This window comes from Hibiscus syriacus, unplaced genomic scaffold, assembly GCF_006381635.1.
Source record: "Hibiscus syriacus cultivar Baekdansim isolate YM2019G1 unplaced genomic scaffold, ASM638163v2 tig00000910_pilon, whole genome shotgun sequence".
Lineage (NCBI taxonomy): Eukaryota > Viridiplantae > Streptophyta > Magnoliopsida > Malvales > Malvaceae > Hibiscus > Hibiscus syriacus.
This window is the reverse complement of record NW_024061831.1, coordinates 383700-410245: the sequence shown is the minus strand read 5'-3', so window position 1 is coordinate 410245 and position 26546 is coordinate 383700. Positions and strand designations below refer to the sequence as shown.

General features: G+C 33.6%; 1 protein-coding gene and 1 pseudogene across 1 annotated transcript; both read left to right on the top strand.

The window, feature by feature from the left end:
* Positions 1–3689: 3689 nt before the first annotated feature.
* On the top strand, positions 3690–26454 carry LOC120115987 (protein HOMOLOG OF MAMMALIAN LYST-INTERACTING PROTEIN 5-like). The gene is made up of 8 exons (XM_039136580.1): positions 3690–3701; positions 4682–4686; positions 23284–23392; positions 23485–23585; positions 24738–24847; positions 25128–25203; positions 25300–25440; positions 25561–26454. Exons 3-8 carry the CDS (start codon positions 23299–23301, stop codon positions 26344–26346), a joined length of 1308 nt encoding a protein of 435 aa, XP_038992511.1. The 5' UTR covers positions 3690–3701; positions 4682–4686; positions 23284–23298; the 3' UTR covers positions 26347–26454.
* Positions 7338–21242, top strand: LOC120115867 (annotated as a pseudogene).
* Positions 26455–26546: the final 92 nt, after the last annotated feature.

Genomic DNA, 26546 nt, shown 5'->3' with positions numbered 1-26546 from the left:
ATTTTTCTCTATGTAATAATTTATAATTAGATCACCTTGTATTTTGAAAATATATTTCACAGTTATTTAGTAACACATCGATACCTACTTACTCATTATGCTTAAAGTATAAGAGACATCTAATCTAATACACGACATAACATAAGATCTTATTTTTTTATATATAAATTTGAACTCTTTGGTAGATATATCAAAATAAATATTCCAACAATGAGAAATCTACCTCAAACCATAACTGAATTTTTGAAGACTGCATACTTCACCAGAATTGTCTGGTTGTTAAAACTTTCGGACTGTGGCATGTTCATATTTTTAAATAAATTTTCATTAAGAAATTCAATTTTTACATCCATTCATTAAATTTATAGTCATATTGTACAAAAATGACAATAATAAATACAACTACAAGTAATTTTTTTATCATAATCCCTCTTATTAATTTGTTTAAAATTGTGTGCGACATGACTCAGTAGTTAAAAAATTGTCATTTTTTCTAGTGGTCTCGGGTCGAACATCGATTAGTGTATGAGCGTCCATTGTCAATTGATTGAAAATATTTTAACAAATATTATTTTGTATTTTCCCTAAATTTATCCCAAAAAAAAACAGAAATCTTGTGCAACTAGTATTCCTCGATAAAATATGTATATTATCCTCTATGTCGATATAATTTTCTTCATGAAAAATATATTTGCACCTAATGGTCTTTGTACCTTCGGATGGCGCAATCAAGGTCCATACGTTATTATCAAACATTAATTATATTTTAGATTTCATGACTTTTATTCATTTTTTAGATTTTAAATCTCTCTTAATCTCTTGATAGATAACAGATTTATTTTGATCCATTAATAGTACATCATATTTATCAGTCGTAAAAAATTATATCTTTATAACTCATAATATATCCTTATCAGCAGTGTTTTGAAAACCGGACCGGATCGACTGGTTCAACCGGGAATTGTTACTTAGTCCGGTTCAATCTACACCGGTTGAACCGCTATAGTGAACCGGCCGGAACCGCTTAACTGTTTGAACCGGACCGGCTGAAAATTAAAAAAAAACCAGAAAAAACCGCTAATTTTGTTTTTTTTTAAATTAAACCAAACGACGTCGTTTGTTAAACGAGCCAAGTCGAACTCGAGTATTGCTGATCTCGACTCGAACTTGAAAACTTTAAAAGTAAGCTCCACTCGACTCAAACTCACGAGCTAAAAATTATCAAGTTCAACTCGAACTCGAAATATAATATTGAAACTTGAACTCGAAAAGGCTTGAACTCAAAAAAAATTTAGAAGCTCGATTGAAGCCTAAAATTCAAGCTTGATTGAAGTGAAATAATAGTTCACTAAATGCTCACCAAAAGGCTCCATGATTTTGAATGTCAAATTACCTCTATTATTTATAGAAGTTAGTTGGGATGTTCTTCTATGTTTCTTAGTCATATATGATTGTTTTGTTTTCATATTTTTACTCTTTAGACTTTTGGGATGCTCTTCTATGTTTCTTAGCCATGTGTGATTGTTTTTAAAAAAATTAAACCAAACAATATCATTTTGTTATGATTTTTTTAGCCCTAAATTTATTTTTTAATTATAGTTATATAATTATATTTATTATTTAATATGTTTTACCTTAAAAATTATGTTATAGTTAATTTGAATCATTTTGTTTCACTTGATTTTATGGTTTTTAACTTATATATATTATGACTTGCTTTGAATATGACTTGTGATATAAAAAATTATTTTTTTTAAATACTTTTGGTATTTTTATTTAATTTTTTAAATAATTATGACGTCGTCCGATTCTTCCGACCGGTTGAACCAGTGAACCGGTAGCATGATCGGTTCGCTAACCGATCTGATTCTGAAAACCATGCTTATGAGAGCACGTAATACTACGACCAGACAATAATACCCTCAAGGAATATTCAAATTCACTAATCCAATTAGTGAAACGGTGTCGTCTCAAAGGATTATCCCATCAACCAATAAATAAAAACATGAACGCACCTTCTTTAGGCGTTATTATATATATAAAAAACCCAAATTTTTTTGAGAAATATCTTCCAAATCAGATTGTTTAGAAAAATACCTCAAATTATCCTCGTGGGATGATCTCAGGTTTTGTAAAAAAATTAGATCTAATATCATATTTTATAAAAATGAGTTTCATGCATTTATTATTTTTTATATAAAATTAAATGATTTTATTTGAAAAAATTGATATGTCTCACATTAAACGTGTTTTATAATACACGAGTTAATTCTACGTGGTCGTTAGTATTTTTCTAATAAATCTGGTTTAGGAGATATTTAAAAAATAATAATTTTTGTGGTTTTTTATATAATAATGCCCATTCTTTCGCTCTAAAAATTTCTTACCTCCTTAATATTTTTTTCTAGAAAAAACCCAATAATATATATCTTCAATTTTCTCCCTTTTGACCCTCTAAAACCCTAAACCTTCTTCTTCCTTCCTCCCACTCCTTAATGGTGTGTTTGGTTCACGGAATATAAGATTACCAGCGAAAATACGATTACCGGCGAGAATAAGATTACTAGGAATGTTGTATTTTGTGTTTGGGCGTTTTCTTTGTTTATAATCTCGACTTGTTTGTTGGGTTATTGTGCAATTTTACAGTTTTTCTGATCTCTCCCCATCTCCCCTGTGCTCGACCGAGAACCATCGATCCCTTTAACACCCATATTCCAGTCACTGCTAAACAAGTGGTTGATCTACTTGTGTTCTTCAGCTTCCAGCTAAAAGATCTCTCTTTTTGGGGGTTTATTCTTTACTTTTATTTTATTTTTGTCTGAGTATATTCTTTCCTCGCTTTCTCTTACTAAATCTGTCCGTTGTATGTGAATCTTTTAGATCGGCTTGCCTTCATAGTTTAAATTTGTTTTGTAGAGATTTAAGACTTTTTATTTTGGTCTATTTTGAATGGATCAGTGATATTTATGTGTTAATTAGGTGATCCAGTTGTTTTTGATTCGTTCATTACTCTTGAGAACTGTCTCTGGATTTTTAAGATATTACCCAGAGTTGAAAAGTAAACTCTTAGACCTCTCTCTCTCTCTCGCTTGCTCTCTCTTTTAAGCTCAAATCACCCACGAATCAGGTACTTTTAATATTGTTTCCCCCGTATATTTTATTCCAGTTGATCTTTGTTTGAACCTTATAATTGTTAATAAACTTACTTATTATTATTATTAACCTAATTACACAATTTATCTTATAATTGTTAATAAACTTACTAGCAATAAATTAAAATCGTACTTAGTAACCAACTAGGCTTTTTAGTACCCCTCAATTCTCTAGCGTTTTTCTGGTGCATCTTCTGTCTTCTTTGGTTTCATTTTTCATAGTTTCTCATAGCTTCGACTATAGATGATTACTTGAGGTCATGCCCGTCTTTTAGAGCCCATGGGGCGTATAGGGGGAGGGCTCGATATAGTGGTGACAAGGAGACTAGACTTAGAGTTTGCTCGTTGAATGTAGGCACATTAAATGCTAGGATGCTAGAGCTGACCGACGTACTTAATAATAGGAAAATAGATTTTGCATGTTTTTAAGAGACTAGGTGGAAAGGGGCTCGCGCCAGATAGTGTAATGGGTACAAGTTGTGGTATTCAGGCGTAGATAAAGCTAGAAATGGGGTGGGTATCTTGGTATCCTCTAGGCTCAAGGAAAATGTAGTTGAAGTTTGTAGATACCGGGATAGGATCATGATGATTAAGGTTATTATAGAAGAGGAAGTGGTGAATGTCCTTTCAGTGTACGCCCCACACGTTGGCCTAGGGGAGGGGGAGAAACGTTGCTTCTGGGATCAGTTAGATGATGTACTTAGGAGCATTCCGGAGGACCAAAGAGTTTTCATAGGGGGAGACTTCAATGGCCATATAGGTAGTGCAACTGACGGGTTTGACGGTGTTCATGGGGGTTTCGGTTATGGTAGCAGGAACGATGAGGGACGTACGTTGCTTGAATTCGCTACTGCACACGATTTGGTGGTCACTAACTCCTTATTTAATAAGAGAGATGCGAACTTGATTACGTTTCATAGCGGGGGACATTGTACCCAAATCAACTACATCCTGGTTCGAAATCGGGATCGATGGGCTTGCATTGACTGTAAGGTGTCCCCTGAAGAGGCATGCACATCGTAACACAAATTGTTGGTTTTGGTGTTTCGCGTACCACATGGGCGGAGCACTCATAGGAGGGCTAAACTGGGTAAACCTAGGATCCTTTGGAAGAAGTTACATGGAGCGACAACTGATGACTTTAGGAGTAAGGTTTTGTCTAATACAGGTTTTGGAACTACAAACTCAAATAATGCAGATTTGTTATGGAAAAATATGGCAAATTCCATCAGAGAAATGGGCAAAAACACCCTGGGGTTGTCGACAGGGAAGGCCAAGGAACATAAAGAATCGTGGTGGTGGAACGACGAAGTCCAAACTAAGGTGAAGACAAAGCAAACTTGCTTCAAGGAGTTTCTACAATGCAATGACGATGAAGAAATGTCGAGAGCTAAACAAAGATACAAGGAGGCAAAGCGGGAAGCCAAGAAAACGGTGGCTAAAGCAAAGGATAAGGCATACGAGGAAATGTACAAGAGATTAGACACCAAAGATGGACAAAACGACATATTTAGGCTTGCAAAATCTAGGGAGAATAAGAAAAAGGATCTAGGTAGCATTAGGTTTATTAAGGACAACAATGGTGTCCTTTTAGCGAAAGATCATGATATTAAGATGGTTTGGGGTAGTTACTTCTTTGGCTTATTAATGACGGTGCCTCTCCCTGTAGAGATAGTACCGTTGATGGGTCAGCCGACCATCATACTACGGCCAATGACTGCCCTACAAGTAGGATTGGGTTTGAGGAAGTCAAAATAGCTCCTAGAAAGATGGGAAGGGACAAAGCTGTCGGTCCTGATCAAATTCCTATCACTGTGTGGTTGGCCCTAGGAGAAGAGGGAGTTAAGTGGTTGACCAACATCTTTAATATTATTTTAGAGACTGCCAAGATGCCAGAGGAGTGGAGAGAGTCCACGGTGATACCAATCTATAAGAATAAAGGAGATCCCCAACGTTGTGGTAACTACAGAGGTATTAAACTACTCAGTCATACCATAAAGCTATGGGAAAGGGTGATAGAGGTTAGGTTGAGACAAGTTACTAGGGTTTCAGAAAACCAATTTGGATTTATGCCAGGCAGGTCTACTACGGAGGCGATTCATCTACTTCGACGACTTATGGAGAAATATAGGGAAAAGTCTAGAGATCTTCACATAGCATTCATTGACCTTGCGAAGGCTTATGATAGCGTTCCCTGAGATACGATCTGGAAGACTTTGGAAATGAGACGGATCCCAACTGCTTATATCCGGGCGATTCGTGATATGTATTGTAGATCTACTACACACGTCAGGACTACAGTTGGCGACACCGAGGCATTCCCAATGGAAATCGGACTCCGCCAGGGGTCAGCTCTTAGCCCTTACATCTTCGCCTTGATTATGGACGACATCTATTGTGTGACACCTGACGGTGTACCATGGTGTATGCTTTTCGCTGACGAAATTGTCCTAGTTGCTGAAACAAAATCTGAGTTGAATAGTAGACTGGCTACCTGGAAGACTGCTTTGGAAGAAAAAAGGTCTAAGGATCAATATTGAAAAGACAGAGTATTTATGTTCAAACTTCAGTAGGGACCAAAACGATGAAGATGTAGAAGTATGCATAGAAGGACACGTTCTCCCCTCAAAGGATTGTTTCAAGTACCTAGGGTCTATGATACATAAAGATGGGGGTGTAGAAGATGATGTTACACACCGTATAAAGGCGGGATGACTAAAGTGGAGGGCCGCTACTGGAGTTTTGTGTGACAAGAAGGTGCCTCTAAAACTTAAGGGAAAATTTTATAGAATGGCAATAAGACCAGCACTGCTGTATAGATCATAATGTTGGGCAACCAAGAAGGATCATGTAAGGAGGATAGAGGCCGTAGAAATGAGAATGCTTCGATGGACATGCGGTAGGACTCTGTGGGATATGACAACAAACTCTGCTATTAGGATGTCCTTGGGGGTGGTGCCTGTTTCTGAAAAATTGAAGGAGGGAAGACTACGGTGGTTTGGGCATGTCCTTAGGCGACTACCGTCGGATGCGGTCAGGAGGGTAGAGTCGATTACAGTCGACGGTGCCAGAAGGCGAGGACGACCAAGGCGGAAGTGGGAAGACTGCTTGAGATCTGATTTGATGGATTTAGCCCTTACCGAGGACATGACCTCTGATAGGAAAGTATGGAGACTCAAAACTAGGGTAGTCGAGTAGTGTGGGTAACTTCTACTTTTTATACGTTTATGTTATTGGTATTTATGAAGGCTTAGAACTGGGCTTGCTTTCGTTGACTTCTGTGTAACATTCTCTTCACTTTTAAATTTAGTCGGGTCTTACGTTTCTGTCTATATGCAGAGATTTTTTCGTATGGATTTATTTGCAGGGATTACTGCCCAAGTACAAACGCGCATATGATATTAATGATATTAATGTCTGCATATGAATACTGTTCAACTATGTATTTATGTATTTATTTATACATGCATTACATTTTATCTATATTTTTAATTTTCTGACTGCCGGAGGTCTTCCACGGAAGCTACTCTCAACCTGGCGTTGGGGCAGCCTACTACCCTACCTCCCCCTTACCCCATTGCATATGGGAATTGGGTTTTGTTGTTGTTGTTGTTGTATTTTGTGTTTGGTTCGTTTAGTAGGAATGTAAGATTACAGAGTTTGGTTAAAAAAATAAAATATTATTAGAATGTATATTTTACCAAATTGTCCTTATTATATATTTATTTTTTTAACAAGTTGAATTCTACTATAATATTACTATAATTAATTTATATATTTTCTTTAAAAAATTTAAATTCATAAAATTTATATAATTTTTTTTACAAAATTGAAAAGATAAATAGGTTTAATGAAAGGGAAAATTTTATTTTAATCCCTGAACTTCATATAAAATTTTAATTATGAACTTTTTTTTGTAAATCTAAAATAGTTTAAGGATAAATTTACAATTTAACCTTCGTAAATTTTTTTTATTCAACGGCAGAAGATAGATGTTTTTGAAAAAAAAATTAAGAGCATTTTAGTCAAAACGCCGGGAATGTAACAATACCTAAGATAATGAATAATCACATTCACGGTAATATACCCCAAAATACCGCTGTTTGTAATAATTTATTACCGGACTAGGAATATTTGTCAACCAAACGGGAGAATGGATACTCTGAACCAAACGTCCCCTAAAATATGTTGATATCGAGGGATTTGTCACGCGTCTCAAGGAGCATCGGCGCACGCTCCTTACTTCTGTCTGCTCCCAAGAGCGTTCAAACGCCAACCTTTCCCCCTCAGTTTGATAGGGTAAAACAATAAAACCTTTGTTTTTTGTTTTTTTAAATTAATTTAAGACGACTTTGATAGGGTTTAAGGATTATGTTTAAATTGGCTCAATTTTGATGACTTCTTTCATTTGCTCGTTTTTTCATTCTTTATCTTTGTTTCACCATGTTGAAGTTCTCTAAGTTCTTTGGTCCGAAGTGCTTAAATTTATGTGAAGTGGGTTCTTTTTTTGTAGTCTTTAGATTTGATCTACCTGTTTCATATTCGTTTGATCATTTTTTTAACTTTTTATTAATTGCCTTGATGTAGTCATTACATTAATGATTTATAAGCTGCGATTTCAATTTACAGATTCATTTGATCAGGGTCTTGTTTGGCTTTAAGGTTCATTTTTTAGTGGGTACTGAATGGTTATGCTGAAATTTCGATCTTAAACTCATATTTTGATTCTAGAAAACATAACCAAGTTCATAAAAATCGCATGCACTTTGTCTGTGCAGGTGATCACAAATGATGTAGTTAAGCTGCAGTATTCAAACCTGAATTTCTCCGCATTTCGACGATTCGGGATCTCTTCATCGGCTTCTCCCGAGCCTTCCGGAAAGGAACACGGGAGTACTGTAGAGAATAATGGTGAAGATCATGCTAAGCCAAGTGGGGATGCGAATCCTGAAGAGGCTGAAGTTACAAAAGAATCAGGTTTTAACTCGGAAATCAGAATCCCTAACTTCAATGCCTCAATCTCATAAAAGGACGAGAGCCTCTAAACAAACTGCCTTTTCTGAGTCCGATTCTGAGGGCGATGGTGACCTATCAATGGCTGATATGGTGAAATTTGTGGTGGAAAAAGAAGAATAACTGAATTACAAGTTGCATAACCATTTTTTAACAATTAAGTTTAAAAAACAATTATGATTTTATTTAAAAAATTGGAGATTTTGAGTTAATTTGAATTAAATTGAATAGGAGTCGCCATCGACTTTTAGATTAGGTAGATCGAATACCTAAAACGTCTTTTAAAATAATTTTAGGAAAAACATTTTTTCAAGACAAAAATTGGTATGCGTTTACCAAAAATTGATTTAACGGGTCCAGGAATTGATTACGCGTTGGGAATGATTAACACCCTCACAGCGACCAAAATTGGTACTTAATCTCTTATGCGTTGTCGTAAATGGTGGAAAGTATAAATAGAATATAAAGTTAGAATATGATCCATTTATTAAAATTAAATAATTTGCTTCGAATTAATTATTAAGAAAAATCTTTTAATCCGAAAAGAAATATCGAGATTTACTCATCCTCCGACGGGAATGATATCTCTTCTTATTTCTTAACCAAAAGAATATTCTCTCATCGATATAAAAACGTGAATCAAATATAAATTGACTATCGACCTTTGCATAGAATAAATTACTATATAAAAACGCATTGAATAATTTAAATAAAAAAGATTTAATTAGTAAAATAAACTAGATTTATTTCAAGTTTCCATTTCGTTAAAATGTCGCATCGGATCGCACCACTTCGACCAAGTGATATTTTCCACGATCATTCTATGAATAAGTGTTCTTGAAAATATTCGAATAAATCATCAAAGGAGTCTCATGAAAAATAAACATGAACTGGAATATATTCATATAATATACATATAGAACATAATATTTATTACAAATGGGATTAATGAAATTTATTTAATAAATACATAATATATGAAATATGTATATACATAAAGGATTAAAACAAAACAAGAAATCATTACAAATAAAAGTATACATAACCACATAAACATATTTGACAATTTAAGGAATCAAAATGGTAGTAATTGAAACTTGAAGGATCCAAATAAAATTAAAAACAAACCAAAGTCACAATCGCATATATTAAACAAATAAGGTACTACAAATGAAAATAATATATAAACAACATTAAGGACTAATTAAACAAAAAATGAAAGGGCAAATAATAATTATACCTCAATACATTCATATTAAATAGTGACCAGAACAAAAAAAATAAACTTTAGGATCAGATTCGAAAATAAATAAATATATCACAATATACAAATTGATGACTTAAATGTAAATATTGAAAAACAAATGCTTGAAATAGAATATTATATTTTCATTCGATGACCAAATCATGAGATTACAAAGGAGCAAGGACCTAAACAGTTATTTACCCCTTAGCAATTGAAAAACATGGGAGTGGGTGATTAAACTACGTCGTTTCGATCAGGTAATATAAGCCCAAAACTGAGAGTTTTCTTCATATTCCCTTTCATTTTGTTTGGTTTAACAGCAGAGGGAGGAGAGATTATTCTCAAATTCTCTCAACTCCCTCATCAGGGAAAGAAATGACGTCGTTCGCTGGTGGCGTTTCGCGGTGGATCATGGCTGTTCACATTGGTTGAAAAAGATAAAATACCTCAAAAGATCCCCCTCCTCGCCCTTAACCCATATACAACCCTTATTTAGTCCAAAAGTCACCCAAAAATCCTAGATCTAGGATTTACCTCTCCGAAAAAAGAGATCCGGCGACCGTAGAGATTCCAACACTTCAAACCGAGGTATGTTTCTCTCTTTTTTCTTCGTGTGTTTTTTTTGCTCTCTTCCCCTCTGTTTTTTCGTTGAAACACACTTTTCCCTTTGGTTCAGTTTGTTTTTCTCTGGGGTTTTCTCTCTGTTCCAATCTTTCTCCTCTCCGAATCCCGTTCCTTTTTTGTGTGATGCTTTTCTCTTTCTTTTATGGTGATGACTTCTTTCTTTTTCAAGATAATAGGGCATGAGTACCCTATATTCACAGCTTGATTGACAACCCCTATTTTCTTGGGATTTTATTATGATTTGTTCTTAAAAAAAATTATTATGTATGTTGATGGATTGTTGATTGATTTTCGGTCACTGTAGTTTGAAAACAACATGACAGTGGTGGCGGTGTGTATCTCCGATGGTGATGGTTGCATGCTCCTATGTCTGGAAGTTGAAAGGTTGGGTGTGTGTATCACACGCGCCGGTGATGGACGATCCAGATTCCCTGTTCCGTAGTGGCTAGATGATATTTAGGTTTCAAACCCTAATATGGATAACTAAGGACCGTTGGATCTCCATTAGATCCAACGGTTGAAAATTGGGGCAGTTGGGGCTATTAGGTGAAAACCCTAGCCAGGTTTGAGTGCTGGGCCTGGACCGGGTCGGATATTGGGCCTCAGGTCTGGGCTCCAGTTGGGTTAGCTTCTGGGTGGGCTTGGTCTTGTATCTGGGTTCTGATTTTATAACTGGGTTGGGCTTCAGGTTGGGGCCTACACAAAATATAGATAAATAAATATAATAATAATAATAATAAGCATAAGTAAAACCCAGACAAAAACGAGTGTCTACACCAACTAAAAGGAAATTGAACAAATGAAGGATAAAGTTGTTCGAATTCTTGTAGAAATGGAGAATGTTATGGCCAGGACAAGACGGAAAGGGAGAACTCAAAAAAAAATTTCCATACTGGTAGTGTTGGTGAATCAATAACATTTTGATTTCTATTTGGAGTAATTATTTGCTAATGTGTTGCAAAATTTTACATCGGGGAGCTCCCAACATTTTCTCAATTTATTTATCAAAAGGACCATTTAAGAACCATTTCATATAAGAAATCCATCCATAAGTATAAATAAATTTTACATCGGGAGCTCCCAAAGTAAATATATCAAAATATACAAACCAACTTTTCAATTAAAGTTACGATTCGAATATACAAAAAATGGTCTACAAATAATACATGCTTTCTATAGAAGATTTTCGAGATGTACTCTGCTCACTCTCGGTCTAGATATTGGCTGCTTAAAAAGGCTCATTGAATGCTCCTCCTACTAACATGTATAAGAAACAAATACCAAATGCTGAGCTCATTAGCCCAGTGTCACACTAAAAATAAAACATACTAAAGGTGTTCATTAAATGCTCAAGCTATCTAGTACAATGCAATAGTAATTATACTCGTATATTGCACTCTCTACTCTAAGGTAGACATCATGGTGCGAGGGCTCACTCACCCCTCCAGTTTACCGAGGATTAGGCCTGTAATCTCTACATTGGACACAACACCCTCGACTAACCCACCCCTCGCGAGTGTCGGGCCTTGACCCTACTTAGTCAGTTTAACGTGCCTTGCGCACTACCTAAGGATTCCAGACTGATTCTATTGCTCGATACTAGTATCCTTTACTAAAGTGACCCGAGTGTTATGATCTTTTCCCTTAGTATTCAAACAAGGCTAGTTTCATGTCACCCTAATTTATCTCGTTTCTAATGTGCTTACACAATATTATTGTTATCACTTGAATTCTTATTTGAGAGAAATTAGAGATTTTGGGAAACCTCCTTTTCCTCTTAAGATCTCTTGAATATTAAAACCCAACAAAATACCTTGGTATCGATACCAACTTTCTTAAGTATCGATACCGCTCTCAAGGTATTGATACCCTAGTGTCAATTTCTATTGAAAGAGAATGAGAAGTATTGATACTCATATGGGGAGTATCGATACTCTACCCTTGGTATTGATACCCCATAGAGTACCAATACAAAAAATGTACACTGGAAAAATGATTTCGATACCAAGCCCTTGGGTCTCGAAACTGGGACTTCATTATTGATACTCCTTCAAGGGGTATCGATATTGCCCTCATAAACTCCTTGATTTTTTCCCTCTCATAAGAACAATATCGGTATTGTTCTTCTAGTATCGATACTCCCACTCGAGAATGCCCTATTTAAGCATGAAATGGATACTCAAACTCACTCAAATTATCCTATTGAGGTTCCCAATTATTAATTAAGTCTTATGTGATAAAAGGGATCATAAATAAGGCTTTAAGACATGTTAAAACTCTAAAACATAGAATCTATTATGAAAATGCTCAACATGTTTTAATCTCATTTTTTAAGCTATAATACACTTTTAATGACCCATAAATGGCATTAAGGAGTTGTGAATGTGTTACCTGATTTCTTGGCTACTAGAAAAGTTCTCCAATCACCCAAGAGAAATTTTCTCTTTTCCCTTTGCCCTTGAGATCTCTCCCACTTCTTTCACTAATCAAAGGTAAAAAAGGAATTACTAACTCAACTAAGTTCTTGGATTGAAGTTAAAAACACTTTTATAACTTGAATGCACTCAAAACGAGCTAGAATCCATATATTCTCTTAAACTTCTGTAAAACCCCTTTTGGAAACTAAGTCTAAAACTTGAGAAATGAGGCTTAATTGAAGCTCTTTGATTGAAGATTAACATTCTTACCTTATCTAAACCCAACTAGGCTTGATATCCTTAAAGCTTTCACATGGAAGAGAAAGAGGAGGAAGAAGAAGAGAAGAAAGATGAGATGAAGAGGAAGAGTGTTTGGTGAGTGTTAATGAGGAATGGGTAAATGAAAACATAAAATAGGGAAGAGGTTTTCTGCTTTCAAATTAACAAAGGGAAAATTGCACTTTTGGTCCTCTTCATTTTTATCTTTTAATAAACTCAACCAAAATTCTATCAATGGGATCAACTTAAGCCCACTTCTAAAATAACTAAGTCCAAACTATTTTAATGGGTCCTTTGGGCTCAAAATATGGGTCTCGTGTTAACCTGAACTACTAACCCTCGATTTGAGGCGTTACAAATTGAACCTGCTCTAAATGATTCATTGATGCTTGTTGTTGGTTGACTGTTGCCTTGTAAATTGTTATTGTTGGTTTCAGTGAACTAAACTATTGTAAATTCTTATATACTTAGTAACCCATGGTTAAATTATATTGGTGGTATTTCGGCTTTTAAAGCTTATAAGTTGCCCATAATTTAATCATGTTGGCATCATTTAGATCTTTTCAGATAAACAAAAATAAATGAGAAAACTTATGGTAGTAAAGTTGGGCTTTCAGCCTTGTAAAACTTTTGCTTTAAGAGCTGAGAGCTTAAATTTTAACATAAATTTATTTACTTCATTTAATTGTAATTGTTGTGTATCAAGTTGTAATAAATTTAATTTGTACATTTATACATTTTGTTAGTTTCAATATTTATAAAGTGCTTAAAATTTTTGTAACATCCCAAATTACGGGTTAGTGATTAAATTGTAAAATTTCAGATCAAGTGATTAAAGCATAATAGTTAAATAATTCAATGGTTTATTTGAGGATATTTCCTGAAAGTTGTTATTAATTATTCAAAGAATTAAAGGGCAAAATGGTCAATTGACAAGGAAATATATTTTTCTCCTTTAATAGGAGATAAAATGTGGGGAGAGTAAGATGAAAACATTTCATCTTCTTTTTCCTTTCTTCTTCTCCAAGCGTGGAAGCTAAACAAAGGTGAGTTTTCTATTTTGTTGATTATTTGTTCAATTAAAGATTGGGTTTTGATCCTTAGATGATAATTAAGCTTAAGGAAAGCTTAATTTATCTTATAATCAAAAGATGAAGAAGTTATGAAAGATTAAAGAAAATGAGTTTTTAAGAGAATTTCTATAAAAGAGTTGATAAGTTGAATTTGAAGTTAAATTCGACTTGTCATTAGCTTAATTAAGAGATGTGAAGTGATAGAATTGAAATTAGAACATACTGAAAATTTGGGTATTATTATTGATTCCATATGAAATACGAAATTTTGAGTTTTAAGATGAAATAAATGGATATAAATTAGTTTAAGTATGTATATTTGAGTTAAGAATAGAAAAGGGAATGAAACATGAAGAATTTAAGTTGATATAGTGAATTTTCGTGCATGAACAGTGATTTTCTGGGCTTGAACGAAAATTCCAGATTACGTAGGGGGTACAGATTCCCCTCTGGGGGTATCGATTCCCCCTAAAGAAAAAAATATGCAATTTTGGGCTTAAGTTATTAACATCAAGTTTAAGGTTTAGGCTTCTGATAATTGTTTTGAAATGTTATATTTATGTAGATATTGAGCCTAAACAAGTTCCAGAATAATCAAAGGATTAGGATTGAATCAAAACAAGGCTAAGGTGAGTGCAATTTAAATTGTACTTATGTGATTGATCAAGCATTGGCTTGCGATGAGCCAATGATAGAGTTACTATGGTAAGAAGTAACTTATAAAATGTTATATGATTACTATGCGTGCATTAGTACATAGAAATGGATGTATGTTATTATATGTTACTTGATATGACATGCAAGGTTACATGAACAAATGAGAAATGACAAAAGCCATATGAAATGATCTATGTGAATACATGCATTTGTGATACGTGTTATATGATATTAGATATATGTTTACACATACATGTGGTATGTGACAGAAGAGAAGAAACATGTGATTATAAGATCAATGATTACACGTACATGTGATATGTGACTGAAAAAAAAAGATATGTGTTTATAAGAGAAATTATATGATTAAGTAATGTGAACTGTTATAAATGATAATACCCATGTTATGTGATATGAAAGCTAGGGGTATAGTTGGTATACCAAGGGTCGAGGGTTTACCTATGTTCTTCGGGACATATGGACTGTTTACCTATGTTCTTCGAGATATATAGACTGATTACCTAGGTTCTTCAGAATCTATGGACTGGTCCTTCGGGACATTTATACGAGATGTGGTGACAGCATAGTGGTGCACAACCTCAATGTACTCACATACCTTAAGTTCTCACTGGTGTACATGGGCTAATAAAGAGATTTAATAAGTATACTGAATATGATATGTGTATGTGATTTGTTATATGGAATAGATCACAGGATTTATGTGATGGTGTATTGCTTGGTTAATGCATGATATGTTATGTATAAGATTGTTAAATTATAAGGATTAATGATAATGAATATGAAATGTTAAACATGTTGATAAGGATATATGTGCATGTGGGTATATGTTACAGAAATCATATATGTTTTAATATGATATGATCGTAATAAATGTTCATGCATTTGATATGAACTATATCATATTAAGTGTATGTATTTATGAAATGTTTTGTGGTTTCCATTATATGTTTATATGCCTCACTAAGTCATCGACTTAGCGTGTGATTGTTTCACATGTAGGTTTGGAAAGCGAAAAGAGAAGTAAAGAGGAACGAGACAAGTCAATTCTCTTTACCGAAGATCAGATCATAAATGTAGATCAAATTACATGTATTTTGTTAGAAAGAATTTAGTTGGCATGTAATAAAAAGGATTTGTATTATATACGCTCTGATCGAGTTTTGGAAATGTTTTAAATGTATATATGTAAATGGTAAATGTATAATGATGAAACCTTGGATTTTTATGAATTTATACGTATTTTACGGAAGTACTGTAGTAGTATGTAGCAGGGTATCAGTTCTCTGTAGCAGGGGAATCGGATCCCCTTTGACATTCTGAAAAATTTTAACATTTGAGCATTGTTCATATGGTATGTTCACTGTTCATACCGTATTTTACTGTTCATAAAACGTATATTTTCTTTAATTGGTTATAACAAATATGGTTCAACAATATATTATCATATTTTCTTAAAAAAAGTTCAAATGTTCTGTTATTTTACAAGAATAAAGGTTTTAAAAGTCAATGTGACATCTCATACTCGTATTCGGGTCGAATATGGGTTGGGGTGTTACAATTTTAATCTCATATTTAAGTTGAATTATATTTAAGTTATTAATTATAACATAAAAATGATTCATGAGTCATTTAATAAAATTAATTTAATAGTTATAATTATTTTTTAATATTACAAACGTAACAAATATAGAAAGTAAATTTAGTAATCTAAAGTAAATTTAGTAATATAATGATAATAATTACTAATTTATTTTATATTTATTATTCACTTTATCAATTCCAAATCATTAATTTAATAAATATTTTGAATATATTTATATGCTATAATTTATGAACATAAAAAGTAAATACATTAATTTAATTATCATATTTAATCATGCACGAAGATGTATTATGTTACATTATAATATTAAAAATCCATAATTTCTTAACTTCATCAATGGTAACTTACAAGTACAAGTCAGGTAAATATCAGTTTAGTTTAATAATAAGTTGGATAATTTACAAGTTTATAACATGTCAAATTGATAACGTATCGGGTAATATCAGTTATTTATCGGGTTAATATCAAGTTCGGGTTCATATAAGGTAGGATACAAGTTGGGTTCGGTTATCACATTATCATGTTTAATCTGGTTTCAGTCAGGTGTAGGTTGTAAATTTACAGGTCTAACTCGGGTTTAAGTCAACACCAATCCGGACTCGAATCGCTTTTGGATCACCACCATCTCGAGTTATAAACAGTTTTGACATAAATCAGTTTTAATCAGTTTTACAGGTCGGGTCAATTTTTTACATCTCTAGTTTCCCCCTCACCTTACTCGTTTATATTTCATTTTAAAATTAATTATTTTTTATTAAATAAATTCTACATTGAGATGAAAACGTGATTTTTTAAAACATTATATATTTTTCGTAAAAACCATATTATATTAAAGTTCAAAAGGTACATTCTGAAAATAAAAATTTATGAATTTTTTGTTGTTAAAATTTCATAAGTTTATAATTTTATTTAAATAACTGTTCAAATTGAGTTTTTTTTTAAAACAAAAGTTAATAAGAAAATACTTGGACTAAATTGATTAGAATTGTTATAATTTTATTAAAAATAGTGAATTAAATTTTTTTAAGAATTTAATTAAATAAAATTTTTGATAAAAATAGAAAAATAATATCAATATTTTGGTTATAACTCTTTTTCTATAAGCTAAGCATTCAAATTTTTGTATTTATTTTTTTGTCGTAATTCTTACGGTGACATTTAAAAAAATGATGAAGGGGAAAATTCAAATGGCTTATGAAACGCACCGTTTGCCTCATTCAAAAATATCAGAAAATCACTCTTTTTTATTTTTTATTTTTAATCTTCAACAGCTAAAGCATCGAAGGTTCCACGAAGCAGCAACAATGGCGTTATCTGTTAAATCCATAAAACTCCAAAATTTAAACAAAAAAAACCCATCTTTTCCTGCCAAAAAACACCATTTCTCATTCCTTCAAAAACCCAATTCTCCAATTCAATACCCAAGTCCAAAGGGAACCCTTAATTTCTTTTTACCGCCAAATTCACTCGCGTCAACGGCCAGTCTCATCTCTTATTAAGGCTTCATCAGCTCCTTCTGACTTCCAAATCCAAAAAAGATAAGCTCCCGGCTGATGTAAAGGTCACTGAATCTCAAGAGCCTAATTCAAGAGCAAGATTTTGGTGGTTAATTCATAATTTTAGAGTTCTTGGTGTTTTCACTGTTTCTTCATGTCAGCTCCTTCTGACTTCCAAATCCAAAAAAGATAAGCTCCCGGCTGATGTAAAGGTCACTGAATCTCAAGAGCCTAATTCAAGAGCAAGATTTTGGTGGTTAATTCATAATTTTAGAGTTCTTGGTGTTTTCACTGTTTCTTCATGTCATTTATTTTACTTAATTTTCACTCACTCGTTTTAGACTTGCTTTCTTTATCTTATCGAACACTTTTATAGGTGAGATTTAATGTAGAAGTTCCATGCTGCCGTAGGCGAGGATTGTTACAGAAGGGTTTTTAAGGAATTTATGAAGCAAGTAAAGGTAATTTGGTTCATGAATAAGTCTTCTTTGTTATTTGATTTTGTGTAACAAAAATATTATGACAAATAATGTAAATTGCGCAACTATTCTGGTTGCAACTTGAAAAACTACGGTCAAGATATTCTGGATTGTAACTGAAATTATTACCAATTGTGTAACTTTTTAGAATAGAGAATTAACATTTTAGGTTAGAACCTGCCGTAATGTAACATTCTTGGTTGTAGTTAAAATTATTATTAATTGTATAATTTTTTAGTTTAAACAGGATAACATTTTAGCATAAAACTCGTTATAAATTTGCCTTAGATTAGATCGCCGCTCAGAGAACTAACTCTATAGTTGGTTGAATAGCTAAATGTAGGGCTTCAATAGCTAGAGATGCTGTTGTGCTAGTTCCTTCCTTTGTTAGATTCACTTTGAATGCTGAAAGTTATTGTTTTTAAACATGTATCAGATACCTGGATTTCGACCAGGAAAGATCCCAGAGAGTATTCTTCTGAATTATGTTGGGGAGGAAAGTGTACAGATGGCCACGGTTGAATCGATTTTGAAAAGGACACTCCCTCGTGCTATGTCTACTGTATGTTCAATTATGTTTGCCAAAAATTTTATAATCCTTAGGATGGGCTTGAGAGATTCGGTTCGCATAATAACCAAATTTTCTGATATGGAGAAATTTTGTAAACGTGTGTAAGCCCCTATCGACATTGATCCAGAGGAAAGCTTAACATAATAAGAGCACTTAAGCTTCATCGGCAATGATACAAATGCTCATTGATTTTTTTTTTCTAGTTACGATGTCATTGTAGATGTGGTACCTGAAGTCAAATGGGTAACCGAGAATGCATAAAAAAATCTGAAGATTGTTGCTGAAATCGACAATGAGATCAAACCTGAATGAGCCTGCGAGCTGGAAATAAAGCGCGGCCACAAGTCCATAGGTTCGCTGAAAGTTGTAATTGACAGAGGACTACAGGTTATTCAGCTTAAGAAACTCTCCATTTCTAGATGGTTATCGCCTTTTTCGATTAAACTTTCCTTCTCTAATCTTTAGCTCCAACTGCTTTCGCGCATTTTTGAATTTTATATATGAAACTGAGATGGTCGGTTTTTGTCTTCTATTATCATCGTTAAGGAATTTATAGCTTATGGCGGGGTTAAATATTTCCAGGTTGGTGATCTTGTGGTCCTTGATATATCTGCAACGACTATTGACCAAGATGAGTCTAATGTTCAAAAGATTCCATCTGCAGAATGTAAAGGTCGACCATATTGATCCAAACTGCCTATATTTTGAATTTTAATGTATTCGTTCTGTATCCATTCTGTTCTGAACTTCAAGTATATGAGAATGACTACCGGAAGTGATGGTCAAAAATGACATTAGAATGGATATATCACAATGTTGGTTCTGGTTCAAAAAGGAAGATTTCTTATCAATATTTCGGTTCGAACTAAATCATGAGTAGCTCTAGGTAAATAATTGAGTCATGCAGTTGGTTGGATTCTTGATGTTACTAGCTTGAAGCTCTTACCTCGTCCTTTTCAGGATTTCATTTCGATACCGATGATGTTGAGTGTACTTCCTGGTTTCCTTGATGCCATAATTGGTATTCAACGAGGTGAAACGAAGTCCTTTCCGCTTGTATTTCCTGAATCATGGCAACAAGAAAAACTCCGTGGCGTGCACGCACAATTTACTGTGAGCTCCATTTGTTTTGTGGTTTCAACATTATTGTAAACTTATAAGAAAGTCTCCATAAAATTCCGATTTCGGTTACATGAAGGGTGACACACGCTGTGGAAATTTTCCTTGTAGGTTGAATGCAAAGAACTATTCTACCGGGATTCACCAGAGCTAAATGACTATTGCTGATAAGCTTCTTCCTGGGTGCACTGACTTGATGCAGGTTACGATTATGAACTGTTAATTTTCATTTTTTGTTTGATCTGATTCTAATCCCAAGTTCCCGACATTTGCATTTAGATGAAACTTTCTGCTGCATGAATCTACAGGTCAAGGAGTCGTTACAGCAAAGGTGCCGAGAAGTGGAGCAAACTGCGAGAGACCAAGCAACGGATAATGCAAAGCTTTGGAAGGTTATCAATAGTAACATTAAGATCAGTTTATTTTAATTGAGAATACTTTTTTTGATGGGTGTGACAATGATGCTCGATCAGATGGTGGAAATCGATATTCCCCAATCCTTGTTCGAGGAACAAGGTATGCAGCTTTATGGAGCCAAACTTCTAGAGATTCAGGTAACTGGTGCCTGTTTCTGATGACAATGTACTTATAAATAAAGCATCGTTTTATGTTTGTCTTCCGCCTGCTCGTGTTTGTTTTTGCATGTGTTTTACATGTATGCATGGTCATGCCAGCTATATGATCTGTTGTTTAACCATTGTAGACAAAGATGAAGCTAAGTGAACAGCAATTGGATTCGCTGTCAAGTCCGAAGGCGGTGAACGAGATTTTGGAGAACCAGAGAGAGAACATAACGAAGTTGATAAAGCAGAATCTGGCTGTAGGTGATATTTTCAAACGAGAAAATTTGCAGGTAATTCATGTTCAAACTTCAGACATAATGGATATTGTCAAAATTTCTTTTTGAAACGTGTTCTGGTTTGTGTTTACGCTGCAGTTTTCATCCTATGAACTTGTGAAAGAGGTACAGAAATCAATTGCTGAATTTGAACGTTAAAAGTAAAACTACGACGAGGAACATGTGAAGGAAAAGGTCAGGGCTCGGTTCTTCTTTTAACATCTCTACATTCCCTTAACTGTTCAATAACAAGAGAGATTTCGGATACCTCGGGTGCATTCAAATGTAGTTATTGGCCCATACATGCTCCGTCATTTGCTTTTCTCGACTTTGCGTGGTGCAGCAATGAACTGATGTCGTTTTGAAACTGTTTAGGTACAAGAAGTGCTCGAGGGAGCGAAAGTGCTCGAGTGGCTCAAAGAACATGCAGAAATCCAGTACATAACTTATTAAGACGACGAATACTCAAACCTGACTGGATGGAATCTGAATCGGGTTATTGTTCGTAACAGAATTTGCAGTTTGTTGAGCCATTATCGACTGTTAAACGTTTTGGTAGGTATGAAACTATTGGAAGGTTGTTTAAGCATTTGATTAACTTTGCAAGAGAACAAACATTTTTTGCAACCTCAAAGTTCTGCACAAATACTGAGTTCAGGTTCCAAAAGATTCGTGGTATATCTCGGTGAAGAAAATATTGAAATTTATTTTGGGTTAAATATAAATGAGGGTAAAATACACAAATGGTCCCCAATTAAAGGGTGATGTTTTTGTTGAGTCTTATGAGTTACAAAATGATCCTCCGATTATAGGATGATGTTTAATTGAATTCTTTGACTATTAAAAATTATCAAATGATCATCTGACTATACATATGTTCAAAACTCGTTTTTTTGTTAAAAAAATGGCAGCCATATGAATTTAATGTTAACCTATTGAATGTGATATGATTAAATTTGATCCCAACACTATTTGAGTTATATTTCATGGATCGATTCTTTGTCTAAATTATGTCGTTGAGTCGGTGTTTGAAATATTATGTCGTCGAGCCAATATTTGAAAGTAATGATGGTGCTAGTGGGCATCATTAACATATGATTTTTATCATATCCTAATTAGTAGGTTAATGTCCAGCTCAGACGACTGTCAACTTTTTTTTAACGAAAATGCATAAGTTTGGAACATATGAATTGTCAAGTGACCATTTTGTAACTTTATAGTCGAGGGACTCAATAAAGTAGTGTCATATAGTTGGGGGTTCATCTTGTAACTTTTAATAGTCGATAGACTCAATAAAATATCGTTATATAATCAGGGACTATTTATGTAATTTATCCTATAATCAGGGTCATTGACCATTAAATGTTAAATGAAATAATGACATGGCATGATCATGAACTAAGCTACCTCATTACTTAAAAGAATAATTGATATTTTTCGAGATCTCAAGTTTGACCAACGATTACAAGGTATTTGAGTGCTTATTGTTAAATGGTTAAACTCTTTAGAACATATATTATAACTTGTTATTACTTTAGATTAATAAAAATAATAATAACATGATATAATATCAATTTTAAATTCTAAAATTTATATAATCTATAAACTAGTCCTAATTAAAAATAATTGGCTTAAAATAAAAAAAAAACTTAAACTATATCTTTTTTTTGGCTTAAGTACATAAGCTATTTTTTAGTCAAAATAATTCCTTAAACTATATCCTTTTTTTAGGCATCTTAAATATTTTTTTTGGTCAAAATAAGTACCTAATTTTATGTGATGTTTTAACATCTTATTGGTTGAAAAATAATTTTCTAACTAAAAATATTATGACTTAAAATAATTAAAAATAATAGTTTAAGTACCTAATTTGACTAAAAATAGTTTAGGTACCTAAAGCAATAAAAGAGCATAGTTTAGGTACTTATTTTTACTTTAAACTAAATAATTTAATAAATTAAATCTTTCCTCTTTAAAATTTATCAATTTAATCTTTATTTTTTCTTCTCTAAAAAATTAATATATTATTTTTCTATTACTTTTCTTATATAATAACAGTTAATAATAGAGTAAACTACACATTTAGTACCTAATTATTATTTTTTCCTTTTTAATTATTTAATTATTTTTTAAAAATCATATATAACGTTAAATTTTAGTTTTATCTAAGTCACCCCCATTAAAACATTATCAAAACTATTAACATGATATTTTTGATTTTTCAATGATAATGCGAAATTACAATATGAAGACATGTTAGTATCATCATTAATTTTTGTGATGAAGAGTGACTAAAATTGAATATTAAATATAATTTTGAAAGAAAAATAATTGGACGACCAAAACGGAACAAAAATGATAATTAGACATTAAATGTGTAGTTTACCCTTAGTAACAAATTGTTACTTTTCTCATATTAATGTTATAATTGAGAAATTTAGTATTAAAGCATTCTAATAATTAAAGTTTTTGATGATTAAAATAAAGAAACGTATGATTGATGATAATTTCATCAAACCGTTTAATGACCAAAGTAAAAAAGCGATAATAGCTTGATGACTAATTGTATAGTTTACCATTTCAAAACCTAACTTTGGAGAGTCTAATGTTTTAAAACGACGGAGTTTCATGTTTCTTTCACATATTGAAAAACTCCTCCCAACGCAACTCTCCCTAAAGAAAAGAAAAAAAAAACAGAAGAAAATAGGGCATGGCAAGCGATAACGAGCCTGCAAAGCTACTCTTACCGTACCTTCAACGAGCCGATGAACTTCAAAAGCACGAGCCTCTTGTTGCTTATTACTGTAAAAATCAAAATCTTTAACCCCTTTGTTTCAATCATTTTATTGAAGTTGATTAGATCCTTTTTTTTATGCTTTGATTTTTTTTTAAAAAGGTCGGTTATATGCAATGGAAAAAGGATTGAAGATACCCAATAACGAGAGAACCAAAACCACCAATGCTCTTCTTGTTTCTCTCATGAACCAGCTTGAAAAGGTCCGTCTTTTCCTTCTTATTTTTTAATGATTAGCTGAATTTGAAATTTGATTTATGGGTATTTTGATTTGAACTGTTTAATAATCTGGGTCTAGTATAGGTTTTTTTTATAGAAAACTTAATTCATAATGTTGAATCAGATCTTGTTTATGATCGATTCATGTGGTTTTGCATGAAGACATTCAATTTTAAAACGTTGGTGTTTCTCGTAGAACTTTTTTTTCATCGATCAGGTCTAATTTTGGCTTTTTGAGAGTTGTCGTGATACGATATGAGCAGTGGATCGAATGTTTGATATAACTGGGCTTTGTGTTAATGATTTAGACCTGAGCGAGTTTAGTTTAGGGTGCTTTAACAAATAACGCAAGGCTTGATATTGAGGATCCTTGGAGAGGGTTTCAGGTTGGATGAGTTGGGCCATGGAACCTTGATGATCAACCTCTTGCAAGATGGTAATGATGCAAGCCTCACACAAATCTTCCCGAATTGGCTGGAGTGAAAATCTGAATTTTGTCTTGCAACATGGTACTCTTATTCTCATCAGTATCAATTTTCAAGAGGTTGACCGCCTCGGTTCCACGGTCTTAACTTGTGGACTTGACACTTTGACTCGTCCAAGAATCTGTAACTGCAAGGCTTGCCTTTCTTATGAAATTATCCTAGCTTTTGCTTTTGTACATGAATCCATCAGGATATGCAAGTTTTATCATAATCACTAACCTCTTTTACATCCTCAAGCATAATTGTGTCAGACATTTGATCCAGTAGCGGGATTGTATCATGCTGTTTTGCACTGGTACTGAAGCTCCAGGTGCTATTTTAGATTTGTCTGGTGGCTTAATCTTAATGTGCAAAATCGATTGTTGGGATCTGCTTTGCTATATTGACTTTATACAATGTTTATGCTGTCGGTAATCCCCTTACGTTGTTTAAAGGTTCTTTCTTCATTTGTAACTAATATATCTTTCAGAAGAAAGAAATATATGTATTTTTTTGTACGTTTGAATTGAATGCTGTTTAATTAGAATCATAGTCGTAGAGCTTTGTATTTATCATCACCGTAGGATTGTCTATTATTCTAACATTTAGTTGTATGATATATAAATTTTGTATAGAAACTAAAACTCTCTCCTGACTACTGATGCATTGCAGGATAAGAAAACAGTGAAGTTGGGACCTGAAGATAATTTGCATCTAGAGGGATTTGCCTTGAATGTTTTTTCAAAGGCAGACAAACAAGATCGGGCCGGACGAGCAGACTTGTATGTAGATATTCTTTTATTATATATGTGGCTGTTGTATTAAATTGTATTTTTTTCAACTTGCCTCTTAGGCTTTCCATTTTGGAGGGATAATAACATGTGAAAATCAGCTTTTTCGATGAGCTAAATGGTTTGTTTTCTGTTTTGGTTAATTGTATATTGCACCACCTTCTAAATTATAGTAAGTACTTTCAGTTGCAACATTCAATCCTTTTTCTGTTGTTTATTGTTTTGATATGGCTACAAGTGATTTTAGAGTAACTTTTTTCTGCTGGTGCAGGAATGCGGCAAAGACATTTTACGCAGCGAGCATTTTCTTTGATATTATAAACCAATTTGGCCCTCTTCAGCCTGATGTGAGTTTCTAATTGTAGTTGTTATACTTGGATTAAGAGTTTGTGCTTCTAATTTTGATGCAATTTTGGTTATGACTTTCCTGTTTTCCTCTACAGCTTGAGCAGAAACAGAAGTATGCAGTTTGGAAAGCAGCAGATATTAGGAAAGCTATAAAAGAAGGTAGGAAGCCCGTCGCTGGCCCTCCTAATGGTGATGAAGATTTGTCGATTCCATCTGGTACACCTCATGGTGCACATGTATGTTTCTCAGAAAGAACAATGCTAATATGTCGGGCCACATGGCTATGATCGTATAAACAGATTAACTGACAGATAACTAAAATTCTCGATAATCTTGATCTATGTCTGTTCCTGTAGGATTTTGGGCCACATGATCCTGCTGCTACCATTCCTCATCAAAGTTCCGATCCATTTCCTCGGTTCCATGAAGCAAATAACCTGCATTCTAGTGATATTCCACCACCACCTCATTTCCATGAAGCAAATAACCAGCATTCTAGTAATATTCCACCATCACCTCAGTTCCATGATAAGATTGACTGCCAGCATTCAAATATTTCATCAGCACCTCATTCATTTCCTTCTGCCAATTACCCTTCTCACGACCAATCCTTCCCGCAAGAACTCCAACGAGACTTCCATCCCTCGTTTCCTGGAAACATATCTGAAAATCCCACATACCCTCAATCATACAACTATCAAACCTATCAACAAGATCAACCACCACATTTTCCAGTTGGTTACCAATCCCACGAAGCTCCCTCGTATTCATACCCTAATTTTCAGTCATATCCAAGTTTCTCTGAAAGTAGTTTACCTGCTGTCCCGTCTCACTATCCTTCTTTCTATCAAGGCTCCGAGACTCCTTATAGTCCCCCCGCAGCTCCTCTGGCAACAAACTATCCGTCAAAAGCTCAATACTCTTCGAGTGGCAGAAACGGGAAAATCTCAGAACCTTTACCAACTACTTCTCAAAAATACCAATATGACAGCAATTATCAACCACCACCAGAGAAAATTGCTGAGGCACACAAGGCGGCTCGGTTCGCTGTTGGCGCCTTGGCATTCGATGACGTGTCGACTGCAGTAGAGCACTTAAAAAAATCACTTGAATTGCTGACTAATCCATCAGCCAGTCAGTAAGTTTGTTACAATGGCTTCCTTTTGAATCCTATGGCTTTGATTGTAAAGTTTTTTTATTGAGTTTGGAAATTATGAACTGTTATTTGACTTGTAATTTTCATTTGAGAATCAGATCGAATTTCATGTTTTTTATTGATTTTTTTCGGATTTTAATTTTTCGTCCAAAATTCTTTCTAGTGGGAAAGTTATAAGACTTTGGC